Genomic DNA, 14276 nt, shown 5'->3' on the forward strand with positions numbered 1-14276 from the left:
CTGGCACGGCCTGACGGCCCAGGCTCGGTAAAAGTCGGGCGGAGAGAGTGGAAACGCAGAGAAACCCGGGGAGGGCGCTTTAGAACGGGCCAGGGCGCCCGGCTGGGCTGCCCTGCCTCTCGGGCGCCGGCCAGGCGTCCCGGCCGCCCCACCACGCCGTCGGAGCGCGGCGAAGCTCAGCCCGGGGCGGGCGGGCCGGGAGAGGGCCCGGGGCCCCTGCCGCTGCGGCGCCCCCTCCTGCGCACCCGGAGGGAGAGGCCGCGCGCGCCCGCCCGCTCTTTCTGCGCGCGGCCCTCCCCGCTGCCCCCGCCCTCGCGCCCTGTTTGGAGGGAGCCACCCTGACGTCGGAGCCGCTCCCCCGCGCCGCGCGCCCGCCCGGGGCCGCAGACAGCGCGCAGCGCAGCCCAGCCGAGCGTCGCGGGGCCGCCCCCAGCCCTGCCGGCTGCCTCGCCGAGCCTCCTGGGGCGCCCGGGCCCGCGACCCCCGCACCCAGCTCCGCAGGACCCGGCGGGCGCGCGCGGTAAGTCCGCCCGGGCCGGCACGCGGGCGCCCGGCTTCCAGAGGCTTCGGCCGCGGGGGCAGTGCCGCGCCCCCAGCCCGGAGCTGCGTCCCCCGGCGCGTCCGGCGGCCGCGGGCACCGGGTGGAGGCGCCGCCGCCGAGCTCAGGAGCCCTGGGGGACCTGGCGGGCGCCTCCGGACGCCGGCGTTGGGGACGTGGGCGCGGCACGGGGTGGCCGGGGGGCACCGCCGCGTCCGGAGCACGTCCCCAGACTCGCCCCGGGGTTCCGTTTCTCGATCGGAGTTTCCGCGGCCGGGAGAGAGACGGAGCGAGGGAGGGAGATGCGTGGCCGGGCGGGCCGGGCTCGCATGTCCCCCGGCCGTGCCCGGGCCTCGCCGCGCCGCGCCGCGCCTCTCGGCTCTGGACGTTTCCGCCTCCCGCGGCCCCCTCTGCTTCGGTCCCCACGTCCGTGTGTCTGTCTCTTCGTCGCTCCGTTTCCGCCGCTCACTTTCCCCGCGCCTGCCCGTCTCTTTCCGTTCCCCGCCTGCCTCCGTGTTCGGCTGCCCGCGTTTGTGTCTCTGCCTCTGGCTTTTCTCTCCCTCTCTCTGTCTCTGCGCTGCCCTCTGTGGGGGTCTCGCCCTGTGTCTGCGCGTCTCCCTGACCCCCCGCCCTCCGATCCAGACAATCCCCCCACTGTCGGAGGCTCGCCTTCCCCCAGCGGGGTTCACGAATAGTTTCCTGGACCGGGTGCGCCAAACCCTCCCCCTGCCTCCCGCCGGCCCCGAGGCCTGGCCCGGGTCATCTCCCTGGAATTGAGTCTGGGGCAGGGAGAGCCAGCCTTTCCGGGGGCTCAGTTTTCTTAAGAATTCCACCCCCGCGATGCCGGCTGGACGACAGGCCCTGCTGCGGGCCACCTGCCCGGCCCGCTTCCAGGGCGGGGCAATTCTGATCGTTTACAAGCGGCGGCAAAGGGGGCAGCCGCCTGCCTTGGCGTGGCCGGGGGTTGGCGGGCATCAAGGGAGAAGGCCACAGTTCCGGGCTTTCGGAGGCCCTCGCTCCCCAAGCTGGACGCCACCAGCCTGTAACTAGGGGCACCCTAGGAAAACAGAGGTCAGGTCTGGAGGCCAAAGAGCGAGCACTGGCGGGGAAGCAATTTGTCAACAAGGAGCCCCTCACCCTTTGTTACTGCGGAATGGGGCCTCCCTAGACTCCCCCAGATGCTGGGACTGCTTGGGCGTGGTTTGCTTGAGTTGGGGCCAAAGAAAAGGCGAGGCTGCAGCGTTTCCTGGGTGACCCCCACCCCTCTCCACCCACCCCTGCAAGCTGGACCTCTCTCCCGGGCCTGTGTTTTGGAGGGGTGGACAGGGGAGTAGGTGTTCTGCATCGGCCAGGGATATGGCCTCATTATTTTAAAGTGAAATTTCAGGCTGAGTTTAGCTGCTTCCCCCCACCCACAACCCCAAGGGTCGGAGGCTGCTGGAGCGGGCAGGGTTGTTGGTGAGGTCTGCAGTGGAACTTCTGCTGAGCAGATGTGCAGCCCAGCCCTGCAGCAGCTCATTAGCATGGATTTGTTTTGGAGACTGTTTTTGGTTTGCGGGCAGGAGGGTCTGCAGTAAGGAGGGCCGTGGCCTGGGTTGGGGGGCTGGCACAGAGGTGGCCAGGGCTGGAAGGTGCAGGCAGGCCTGGGTGGCACGGGGTCGGCCCTGTGTGTCTGCCCCCTGGACAGTTGACTCATGCTCTCCCCAGTGCTGAATGAAGGAAGGAAAAGCCATCCTGCCATGAGACTGGGGTCGTGGAATCACAGTGGCCTTAAGCAGTATGCTGGAGCCAGGCTCCTCCCTGGGGGATCTGCTGAAATGGATGTTCCCAGGCCAGGCTGCCCATTTTACAGGTTGCAAATGTGAAGCTTAGGGAGGGGAAGCAAATGGTCAGTGGCTCGAGCTGTAACCATTAGACTCTCCTGACTCCAGGCACACAGAGAGCCAATATATGAGCTTTGGCGAGAACTCATCCTCAAACCCCAGGGTGAGCCCAGGAAACCCGGTCGGGCTGACCAGATCCAGGGCCTGACCTGGGTGAGCAGGGAGCCCCAGGCCTGACACTGCTTTGCCCCTTCACAGAGCAATAATTTCAGTTGCACCATTCAAGGAAGTCCCTGTGCTCATTCCAAGACCTGGAGCGATCGCCCCGCCCTTGTCAAGCCCCAAGCCTAGGGCTGCAGCCCAGCCGCCCTCCACACCCTCTGCGCCCAGCAGCATGCTCAGCCTGGCAGCGGGGCACAGTCTGTTTTCTTGAATTTGAATTCTGGAGGAGGCTAGTGTCTCCACGACCCTGTCTTAAGAGTCTGAGTGGGATCTTCCTCCCAGTTGCCCACCTTGGCAGGGAATCATGTTGGGCGGCCCTTGACAGTTTCTAAAATCCATTCCCAGCTGTCATCCCACTTGCTTGAGTTTCACCTCAAGGTTTTCCCTAAATCCAGTTTCACTGGGGCAGATGCAGCCCAGACTGAAACAGCCTCAGGACCTGCCAAGGATCCTGTGGGGGTGAGGGGCAGAGGGGAGCAGGCAGAGGCCAGGGAGGATAAGAGGCCCAAGCTAGCACTTAAAGTGACATGGACTGAGGAATTAACTATGATGGGCGATCTCTCCAGAGGTTTCCATGTATTCTTCAGTTTAATTCTCACAGCTGTCCTGTGAGCTGGATATTAGCACCGTCCCCATTTTGCAGATGAGGAAACTGAGGTACAGAAAGATTAAAATGGGGCCAAGTGATCCTAGCGCTTTGGGAGGCTGAAGTGGGAGTTCAAGACCAGCCTGGTCAACAAAGGGAGACCTTGTCTCTCCAAAAAATACAAAAAATTAGCTGGGCATGGTGGTGTATGCCTGTAGTACCAGCTATTCGGGAGGTTGAGGTGGGAGGATCACTTGAGCCCCAGAGTTTGAGGCTGCCGTGAGCTGTGATTGTGCCACCGCACTCCAGCCTGGGTAACAGAGTGAGAGCCTGTTACAAATAAAAACATAAAGATAGAAAGATTAGAATGGCTGAGCTAAGATTTGAACCCCAGTCTGTCCTAATTGTGGAGAATGGAGGAGGAGAGCCAGACCCTTCCCTTAGTGAGTGTGGGGGGAGAGGAAAGGTGGGAGAGGCAGGGGAGGGGGAGCATCTGGTTTGAAAGCCACCAGCCACAAACGCTGCGTGCTCGTTGTGCATGCGGACTGTGGTGTCATCTGCATGCTGAGCCCACAGGTAGAATCGTCCATCCCCATCAGCTGGGGCCAAGTGTGGGGAGGTTCCCAGAGGAGGTTCTGGAAGCAGGAGGTGAAGATGGGGAGGGAGAGCCCTGCCTTTCCACTGAGGATTCGTCAGCCCTGCCCTCCACGGCTCTGCACTGAGTGGTTGCTGGAACCGGTAACAGGAAAGGTCTGGTGTGTGTGTGTGTGTGTGTGTGTGTGTGTGTGTGTGTGCTTGTGCGGATGTGCATTTTCTTGTGCATATATAGGCATGCTTAAATATGCGTCTGTGTGTTCTGTGTTCATAGGTGGCGCAGATGGTTTGGGGTATGCCTGCTTTTGTGTGTGTGTGGGTCTGGGGTGAATGGATACACTCTACCTTGAAAATCCTGGTATATCTGGCCTTGAGTGACCTTGACTATTCAGACTTAACCCAGAAGAGGAATTGGGGAGGATGGTTCACTTGTTATACCAAAGCCGATCCACTCTCCAAAGGGTTTTGTGGTGGGCAGGAGTCAGGAAGAGGTAAGTGTTCCTTGAAATCTAGGCCACTCCCATGTATTTAGGGTGCGTTTAGGATGCCTTTCCAGGTACTGGAATCCAGGCAGTGGGGCTGGGGGGCCTCAGCAGCAGTGCTGTTAATCGAAGCCCCTTTCTTGGGGGCTGGGAGCCTGTTGCTCCTGGCCTGGCTGGGCCTCGGAGTCCCGTGGGGAGCGCATTCAGGTGCCCAGGCCATGCCTCATACCTGGGGGGTCACGCGAGGAGGGCCAGGCCCTGGCGTCTCAGTTTTGGCAGGCATCTCAGGAAAGAGGCTTCACAGGCCTGACCCCGAAGCTGGCCTTCCTGGGGGACCCTCTGGACCAAGACTTCCAGGAAAGCAACCAGGGCAGGGCTGCTGTGTTTGTTCCCTGCCCTCTTCCCCGGAGTGGGAGCTATGGGTGGGTCACTTCCTTGACCTGCGCCTCAGTTTCCACAGTGCCAAAATGGGTCTGCTGTTGTCACCTCCCGGGGAATTTCCTTTCTGTGGGGGCGGCAGCTCAGAATGTACCAGGCATTGGCAGGGGGCCGCTCAGGAAGTGAAGGGCTTGGATTTGGGAGTGGTGGGTGGGTGGGGTTGGGAAGACACTCACCTGTGCTAAGGACACCTCCTTTAAAGCCTCACCGCGCCCCCGTGAGGAAGGATCGTGTCACACATACCTTTACCAGGGCTCCAAGAGCCAGGGTCAGCCATGGCCACAAGACAGTTGGCTAGGGAGTCAGGAATGGGATTTGAACTCTGGTCTGTGGAGCCCCCAAGCTTCCAGTCCAGGCAGTGGCTGAACGCTAGGCTGCTAACAGGAATGGGAGGCACAGTCAGCTGGGGCAATGGTGGGAGCTCCAGGCCTCATCCTGACTGCAGATTCCATCGTTTCTTGCTTCTTTCTCTTCGGTGAACCTTTTCACCTGCAAGGGTAGCCGGGGGTTAACCTGCTACCGTCCAGGTTCAAATCCCAGTTCTCCTGTTTACTAACAGTGTAAGCCCAAGCAGATTTCTTAGCCTCTGTGTGCCTCAGTTTCTTCATCTAAAAATGGGGGAAAGAATAGGATCAGGCAGTTATTGTAGGACAGAATAAATTAATATCCAGTCACACACCACATAATGATGAATCACGTACACAATGGTGCTGCCATAAAATTATTATTATTACTATTTTGAGATGGAGTCTCGCTCTGTCCCCCAGGCTGGAGTGCAGTGGTGCAATCTTGGCTCACTGCAACCTCTGCCTCCCGGGTTCAAGGGAGTCTCCTGCCTCAGCCTCCTGAGTAGCTGGGACTACAGGCATGTGCCACCACACCCGGCTAGTTTTTGTATTTTTAGTAGAGACAGGGTTTCGCCATGTTGGCCAGGCTGGTCTCGAACTCCTGACCTCAAGTGATCTGCCCACCTCGACCTCCCAAAATGCTGGGATTACAGGCGTAAGCCACTGCGCCTGGCCTTTTATAAGATTATAATACCGTATTTTTACTACACCTTTTCTTTCTTTCATGATTGTGTAGTGGCACGATCCTGGCTCACTGCAGCCTCAACCTCCCAGGCCTGAGTGATCCTCTCACCTCAGCTTCCCAAGTAGCTGGGACCACAGGCATGCACCACCATGCCTGGCTAGTTTTTAAATTTTTGTAGAGATGGGATCGTCTTATGTTGCCCAGGCTGGTCTTGAATTCCTGAGCTCAAGCAATTCTCTCACCTTGGCCTCCCAAAGTGCTGGGATTATAGGTGTGAGCCACCATGCTTAGCTTACTATACGTTTTCTTTTCTTTTTTTCTTTTTTCTGTCTTTCTTTCTTTTTTTTTTTTTTTTTGAGACAGAGTCTCGCTCTGTCGCCCAGGCTGGAGTGCAGTGGCGTGATCTCGGCTCACTGCAAACTCCGCCTCCCGGGTTCACGCCGTTCTCCTCCCTCAGCCTCCGTGTGTGTTACAGTGGCCTACAGTATTTAGTACAGTCAGATGTGGTCCAGATTTGTAGCCTAGGAGCAATGGGCTATGCCATATAGCCTAGGTTTGTAACAGACTAGACTATTCAGGTTTGAGTTCACTCTATGATATTCACAGAGCAACAAAATCACCTAATGGCACATTTCTCAGAGTGCATCCCCATGGCTAAGTGACGCATGACTATAATTGCGCTTTTATATTTAGTTCAGAATTCAGAACCTCTGCTTCCCTCCTGAGAACCATCTCTGACTGCGTCAACTCAAAACAACTGCCCCCTATTTACCCATGTCCCTGGACCTCCCCTCAGGGGAATGTCTGAGTGGGCATAGGGTCTGTGCCCCCAGCTCCCTGCCCTCACCCTTGCCTTTCTCCCCACCCTCCTAGAAGTGAGTGAGTGAGTGTGGAACTGCAGGGCCCTGAATGGCCCAGGGCAGAGCCTTGCTTTGCAGGACTTGCTGGGGGCCTTGGGACAGCCCCTCGCAGAGCGGGGAGACTTGGCCTGGGAGATCTCCAACTTTCCTTCCCGCCCTCGCTTTTGGGGAGTCCCATGACTTGCTGTGTGACCTTCAGGGCGGGAAGAAGGGTTGAGAATCTGGGTGAGGCTCTCAAGGCTCAAGAAGGAAAGTACGATCGCTGCTTAAAAAAAAAAATAGATGAGTTGCTGCTTGAAAAAACAAAAAAGCATAAACCAACAAAAAAAGAAAACTTGCTAGCCAAGAGCCCACCCTACCGGTGGGGGCAGCCTGGGCTCTTCGGGGCTGGGCAGGAGGGCCGGCGGAGGCAGGTGTGTCTGGATGACAGCCGTATGTGGGAGAGACTTCATCTGGCATCTTCGCTGCCTCCTGTTCCAGCCCAGCCTTGGCTCTGATGCTGGCCCAGCCTTTCCCATGATCCCCTGGGGGGAAGACAGCTGACCTTAGTGGGTGCCTCCTAGGTGCTGAGTACCTTCATTTACTCCTCCCAGTTCTTCTCCAGGGAAGGCGCAATGCTCCCCATGTTAGGGTTGAGAAGGGCAGTTTCTGAGGAGTGAACTTATTTCTGGGAGTCACACAGCTCCTAAGGGGAGGGGCTGCAGTTCAAACACTGGGGACTCCAGGGTCCACGCTTCCAGGGGGAGCCCAGGGAAAATGCTGGAGCTCCACACTGCTGGCCCGGGGAGGCTGAGGCCCCAGCACCCTGCGGAGAGCCTGCCAGGGCCTAGTGGGTTGGGTTATAGCACCCCTCTGTGGGTACAGCTGGCCCTGTGATGACCTCAGCTGTGTACTGGAAAGGGTGGAAGGTAAGGAGGGGGCCTTCTGCCTCAGTTCGTCTCATTTCTCCTAACCCCTGCCCCAGCCTCACCCTGATAACCAGTTCCTGATCTCTGGGCCTGCAACCTCCTCCAAAAAGTCACCATTACCCCATTTCCCAGTAAGCCTCCATTAGCCTCAAGCCCGGTCTCAACACGGCTTCAGCCTGGTCCTGACCCACAGCCTCAGTTGTGACCTCTCCTAATTCCAACTCAAGTGCTCACCCCAGCCTCCCTCCCTCCCTCTGTCCCTCCCTCCCTGCCTCCCTCCCTCTTTCCTTTCCTGTCCTTTTTTTCCCTTTCCTTGTCGACAGGTTCTTGCTCTGTCACCCAGTCTAGAGTGCAGGGACGCAGTCATGGCTCACTGCAGCCTCGAGCTCCTGGTCTCAAGCCATCCTCCCGCCTCAGCTTCCCACGTAGCTGGACCACAGGTGCACATCACAATGCATAATGTGATAATAAAAAATGTGTTATCACAATGTGATAATAGAAAAATTATTTTATTGTATTTTGTTTAGAGACCAAGTCTCACTTTGCTTCCCAGGCTAGTCTTGAACTCCTGAGCTCAAGCGGTCCTCCCGCTTTGGCCTCCCAAAGTGCTGGAATTACAGGTGTGAGCCACCATGCCTGGCCCAGGCTACTTTCATTACAACCCCAGTCTCAATTCCAAATCCACATCACTTCCTGCCCCAGTCACCTGCCTGGCCCCCTGTGACCTATTGTTCCTGAGGAGGTAAGATGGGGTCAGATAGAGGAGGGCAAGAGTCCCTGGGCCTCTCCTAAGGGTCTAGGGGGCCAGTCCAGCCCCAGGAGCCCTGGCCTTAAATGGACCTCCAGGACCCTTCAGGTGTGCTGTGGGCAGACCCTGACTCAGGAGTGAGGAAGCCTCCTGCATGCCAGGCTTGTTGAAAAATTCATTGGGTTGCCAGTTAGGGAGGAATCCATTCTATTTTGTTAGGATGTGGTTGTACTGGAAACGTGGGCTTTGTCAGCGAGACCGGAAATGCGTGGGTGAGGGCCTGGATCGTGACAGGAACTCATTTGGGAGGCCGGGGGGGGGCGGTGAGCAGCCTGTCCGACCTCACTTCCAGCTGCCTTTCCTCCCCAGTGGGCTGGGAGTGGGGCTTATCCCGGCATTGGGGTCTCCTGAGATGGAGACCTGCAGGAGAGGGGCAGGAGCTGGGGGAACTTGCTGGATGGGGAGCGGAGTGCCTGGAGGGGGTCACAGCCCTGCAGGAGCCCCACTCAGCCAGCCTACCTCTAGACCCTTGCTCCCCAGACACTTTATAAAGTACTTGGCTCTGGGCTGGGCGCAGTGGCTCACACCTGTAATCCCAGCACTTTGGGAGGCCGAGGTGGGCAGATCACTTGAGGTCAGGAGTTCGAGACCAGCCTGGCCAACATGGTGAAACCCCATTTCTACTAAAAATACAAAAATCAGCCAGGTGTGGTAGTGAATGCCTGTAATTCCAGCTACTCTGGAGGCTGAGGCAGGAGAATCACTTGAACCCGGGAGGTGGAGGTTGCAGTGAGCCGAGATCATGCCACGACACTTCAGCCTGGGGGACAGAGCGAGACTCTGTCTGTCTCAAAAAAATAGATCAGTAAGGCCAGGTGCAGTGGCTCACACCTGTAATCCCAGCACTTTGGGAGGTCGAGGCAGGTGGATCACGAGGTCAGGAGTTCGAGACCATCCTGGCTAACATGGTGAAACCCTGTCTTTACTAAAAATACAAAAAATTAGCGGGGCATGGTGGTGGGTGCCTGTAGTTCCAGCTACTTGGGAGGCTGAGGCAGGAGAATGGCGTGAACCCGGGAGGCGGAGCTTGCAGCGAGCCGAGATCGCGCCACTGCACTCCAGCCTGGGTGACAGAACGAGACTCCGTCTCAAAAAAAAAAAAAAAAAAAAAAAAACCTGGTTCTGCCATCTCCATGGCCATGGTAGGATTGTCCTAAATGGGATGCCCAGTCTCAAGCCACCTGACTCCTGGTGCTGGGCTCCTGTGGGGCCACTGGGACCAGGACCTGTCCCCTCTTCCTCCTGACTTAGCCTCACCCAGGCCCCTCTAGGGACTGTCCCAAGGTAAAGAATCCCCGACTGAGCACACCGCTGCCTAGGGAGCCTGATCAAAACGCAGACTCCTACCCACCCTAGAACTTTTACTCCACAAATTCCTAGGGAATTCTGATCATTCGTCAGGTTTGGGAACCACTGGCCTGGCTCAGTGCACTCATTTTACAGGTGGTGGGGAAACAGGCCTGAGCGTCCCCATCACCCAGCACACGTGGACCCATGCCCTTTCTCCGCTGTGCCGTCCTCCGAGGGTTTGGGGGCCTCCTTGAAGAAGGCACTGCCCTCATCTCTGAATCTCTCTGAAGCCTCCTTCCCCTGTGCTTTTTGCATTGGGGGGCATGGGTGAAACTTACCTGGGGCGAGTCTCCTGCAAGCGGAATCCTTTGACACAGACTGCCCTGCAGCGCCACCTTTTGGCAGATCCTGGTATAGTTTTAGTATCTTGCTCCGTCGTATAGCAGGGGAATTTGCAAATGGCCAAGTGCTTAGCTTTGATTGGCTCCCGCTTGACTCACGTGTTACAATGGGGCTGGGGGCAGTGATCTGTGTAGAGCCCTCGTGGATTCGAGTTTGTGTTGAGGCATCTTAGAAAGCAATACTGTCTGGTTCAGGGTCAGTTTTTTTGCCTGAGGTCTGGCCAGCCAAGGTGGCCCAGGAATTCACTGCAGGGCAGGTGCGGTGGCTCACGCCTGTAATCCCAGCACTTTGGAAGGCTGAAGCAGGTAGATCGCTTGAGCCCCAGGAGTTTGAGACCCGCCTGGGCAACACGGCGAAACCTGGTCTTTACAGAAATTAGCCAGGTATGGTGGCCGACGCCTGTAGTCCCAGCAACTCGGGAGACTGAGGTGGGAGGATCACCTGAGCCCAGGGAAGTCGAGGCTGCAGTGAGCCGTGATCATGCCACTGCACTCCAGCCTGGGTGACCGAGTGAGATCTTTTCTCAAAAAAGAAAACCAAAAAGAAATCACAGCAACGTGAAGGTTAAGGCTAACTTTTCAAACATTGGAATCCTGACAACGGTTGCAGTGGCTTTCCAGGAGACGTGGTGTGTGGCCAGCCCCTCGAGGGTTGTGTGGACAACTTTTTGTGTATTTTCCTGGATGACTCACAGCATCAAAGGGAGAAAGGAGGTAGTAATTGTTCAGCACTTGACATGTGCTTGAACACTTCATAATTGCAATCCTGCGCCAGGCAGTGGCACCATCTCCCCTTTTTAGATGAAGAAACCGAGGCACCGAGATAAAAAGTAACTTGCTCAAGGCAACATAGGAAGTTGTAAAACCAACCAACAAATATGGAATGTGTATTATCTGCTAGGCTCATTTAATATCTCATCTGAACTTCCAGATACCTATCTGATGTAGGTACTACTCCCAGCTCCAATTGTGAGATTCAGAGGGGAGAAATAACTTGTCCAAAGTTGCACTTGATTAGTAAGTGGGAGAGCTGGGGTTGCGCCAAGGAGTCGGATGCCAGAGCTCATGCTGTAACACCACTGCCCGGCCTCCTGCACCTTGCTGTGCCTCACCTGGCACCTGTGCTCCGTTCTAGGGCTCTGGAGGCCACGGGCATGATGCTTCGGGTCCTGGTGGGGGCTGTCCTCCCTGCCATGCTACTGGCTGCCCCACCGCCCATCAACAAGCTGGCACTGTTCCCAGATAAGAGTGCCTGGTGCGAAGCCAAGAACATCACCCAGATCGTGGGCCACAGCGGCTGTGAGGCCAAGTCCATCCAGAACAGGTGGGACCCAAGGGGTGGGTGGGGGGATGCGGACAGGGGCCCAAGGAGGGAGGAAGAGGACCAGGGCTGCCCATCCCTGCCTCCCCAACAGTGACATGGGCATGGTGACCTCTCCTCCCACAGGGCGTGCCTAGGACAGTGCTTCAGCTACAGCGTCCCCAACACCTTCCCGCAGTCCACAGAGTCCCTGGTTCACTGTGACTCCTGCATGCCAGCCCAGTCCATGTGGGAGATTGTGAGTACTGCCTGCCTGTCCCACCCAGTCTCTGCCTGGAGCCTGCCCCGGCCTTGGCCTTTCTCCCCAGGCTGCTGTATTCCAGCAGATGGCCACAGGGCCTTAGCAAGGCCCCACTGTGTGTAGGGTGAAGGGCTTGTGCTGGGGAAATCTTTGCCCTGTCCCGAGAACCTGGCCTGGCCTGGCTCAGTGGCCTTTCCAGGCTCCTCCTGCTACCTGCCCTCCTTACTAGCTTGACGCTTAACACAGCCGCCTCCTTTCAGTGCCTCGCACCTCCTCTGTTCACTCCTACCCAGGGCCCTTGCACCTGTTCTTTTCCTTGCTTGGAACACCACCTCCGTCCCCCTTCTCTAGTTCACTTCTATTCATTCTTCTGCCCTTGGCCCAAGCAGCGTTTCCTCAGGGCCCCTTTCCAGGCCCCCTGACTGGGGCACACCCGGGTACCGTTGGCTCTCAGAGCACGGTGTGCCTCTGCTTCAAGCGCCTCTCACACCTGCAGCCTTCCACCTGTATCCGGGTGATTTTGACAGGTCTGTTTCCCCCACTAGACTCTGATTTCCTTGAGGGAAATGTGTCTTTGTGTCCCCAGAGCTGGCACAGGGTAGGCGCTCTGTGGGAGGGAGGGAGGAAGAGAGGAAGGGAGGGAGAAGGAAAGAAGGTACTTAGATGGGCGATGTTAGGGGCAGAGTAAGAGGTAGATGGAGTTCCTGCAGAGTGAGCCTCAGCTGGGCTGGGCTTTGGGGCGGGGCTCTTTTGAGGAAGTGAAGTCTAAGCTCAGACCCAAAGGCACAGTTTAGGGCACGTGGTAGTTAGTGGTGGGGGCGGTTGGGGAACCTTCCAGGCAAAGGGAACAGCATGTGCAGAGTCCCTGAGGCAGAGTCCAAGCACAGGACTGGTATGAGTGATGCAGGGTCAGGGGTAGGGAGGCCAGGCAGCCGGCAGCACCTGAAGGTCCTGGGTGGCCTTAGTGAGGGGTCAGGGTTTGTCTCCAAGTGCAGGGGGATGGCGGCGGTGGGGGCGATTTTAGCAGGGGCAGGCCACACTGGTGGCTGCTGGTGGGGAATGGGTGAGAAGGTGGCAGGACTGGATGTGAGGAGACAGCTCTGGTGGCTTGTGCAGGGGTTCAATTTTCCCCTCCCCATGGGACCCCAGCGCTAACTGGGCATCACAGGTGGGCTCTGGGATTCTTGATCCCATGAGGAAGTATTACCCTAGGGGCTTCCTTGCCTGCTCCAGGCCTTTGGGAACATGCCTCCGCTTCTCTCTTGCCCTCTGCAGGTGACGCTGGAGTGCCCAGGCCACGAGGAGGTGCCCAGGGTGGACAAGCTGGTGGAGAAGATCCTGCACTGTAGCTGCCAGGCCTGCGGCAAGGAGCCTAGTCACGAGGGGCTGAGCGTCTATGTGCAGGGCGAGGATGGGCCGGGATCCCAGCCCGGCACCCACCCTCACCCCCATCCCCACCCCCACCCTGGCGGGCAGACCCCTGAGCCCGAGGACCCCCCTGGGGCCCCCCACACGGAGGAAGAGGGGGCTGAGGACTGAGGCCCACCGACTCTTCCTCCCCTCTCATCCCCCTGTGGAATGTTGGGTCTCACTCTCTGGGGAAGAGTCAGGGGAGAGGCTGAAGCCCCCCTTTGGCACTGGATGGACTTGGCTTCAGACTCGGACTTGGAATGCTGCCCGGTTGCCATGGAGATCTGAAGGGGAGGGGTTGGAGCCAAGCTGCACAATTTAATATATTCAAGAGCGGGGGGAGGAAGCAGAGGTCTTCAGGGCTCTTTTTTTGGAGGGGGGGTGGTGGTCTCTTCCTGTCTGGCTTCTAGAGATGTGCCTGTGGGAGGGGGAGAAAGTTGGCTGAGCCATTGAGTGCGGGGGGAGGCCATCCAAGATGGCATCAATCGGGCTAAGGTCCCTGGGGGTGCAGATGGTACTGCTGAGGTCCCGGGCTTAGGGTGAGCATCTTGCCAGCCTCAGGCTTGAGGGAGGGCTGAGCTAGAAAGACCACTGGCAGGCCGGGCGCGGTGGCTCACGCTTGTAATCCCAGCACTTTGGGAGGCCGAGGCGGGCGGATCACGAGGTCAGGAGATCGAGACCACGGTGAAACCCCGTCTCTACTAAAAATACAAAAAATTAGCCGGGCGCAGTGGCGGGCGCCTGTAGTCCCAGCTACTCGGAGAGGCTGAGGCAGGAGAATGGCGTGAACCCGGGAGGCGGAGCTTGCAGTGAGCCGAGATTGCGCCACTGCACTCTAGCCTGGGCGACAGAGCGAGACTCCGTCTCAAAAAAAAAAAAAAAAGAAAGACCACTGGCAGAAACAGGAGGCTCCGGCCCCATAGGTTTCCCCAAGGCCTCTCACCCCACTTCCCATCTCCAGGGAAGCATCGCCCCAGTGGCACTGAAGTGGCCCTCCCTCAGTGGAGGGGTTTGGGAGTCAGGCCTGGGCAGGACCCTGCTGACTCATGGCACAGGAGCTGGGAGCCAGGCTCTCCGGGCCTTTCTCTGGCTTCCTTGGCTTGCCTGGTGGGGGAAGGGGAGGAGGGGAAGAAGGAAAGGGAAGAGTCTTCCAAGGCCAGAGGGAGGGGGACGACCCCCCAAGACCACCCCTGAAGACGAGCATCCCCCTCCTCTCCCTGTTAGAAATGTTAGTGCCCCCCACTGTCCCCCAAGTTCTAGGCCCCCGAGAAAGCTGCCGTAGCCTTCCGCCTTCTTCCCCCTCCCAGGGATGCTCTTTCTAA

At 58.1% G+C, this 14276-nt stretch overlaps 1 protein-coding gene across 1 annotated transcript; it reads left to right on the forward strand.

The window, feature by feature from the left end:
- Window positions 1-309: 309 nt before the first annotated feature.
- On the forward strand, window positions 310-13546 carry NBL1 (NBL1, DAN family BMP antagonist). The gene is made up of 4 exons (XM_032759143.2): window positions 310-520; window positions 11118-11306; window positions 11430-11541; window positions 12820-13546. The coding sequence occupies exons 2-4, from the start codon at window positions 11137-11139 to the stop codon at window positions 13081-13083; spliced, it is 546 nt and encodes a 181-aa protein (XP_032615034.1). The 5' UTR covers window positions 310-520; window positions 11118-11136; the 3' UTR covers window positions 13084-13546.
- The last annotated feature ends 730 nt before the right edge of the window (window positions 13547-14276 follow it).

Source organism: Hylobates moloch, unplaced genomic scaffold (assembly GCF_009828535.3).
Source record: "Hylobates moloch isolate HMO894 unplaced genomic scaffold, HMol_V3 SCAFFOLD_9, whole genome shotgun sequence".
In the NCBI taxonomy this organism is placed as follows: domain Eukaryota; kingdom Metazoa; phylum Chordata; class Mammalia; order Primates; family Hylobatidae; genus Hylobates; species Hylobates moloch.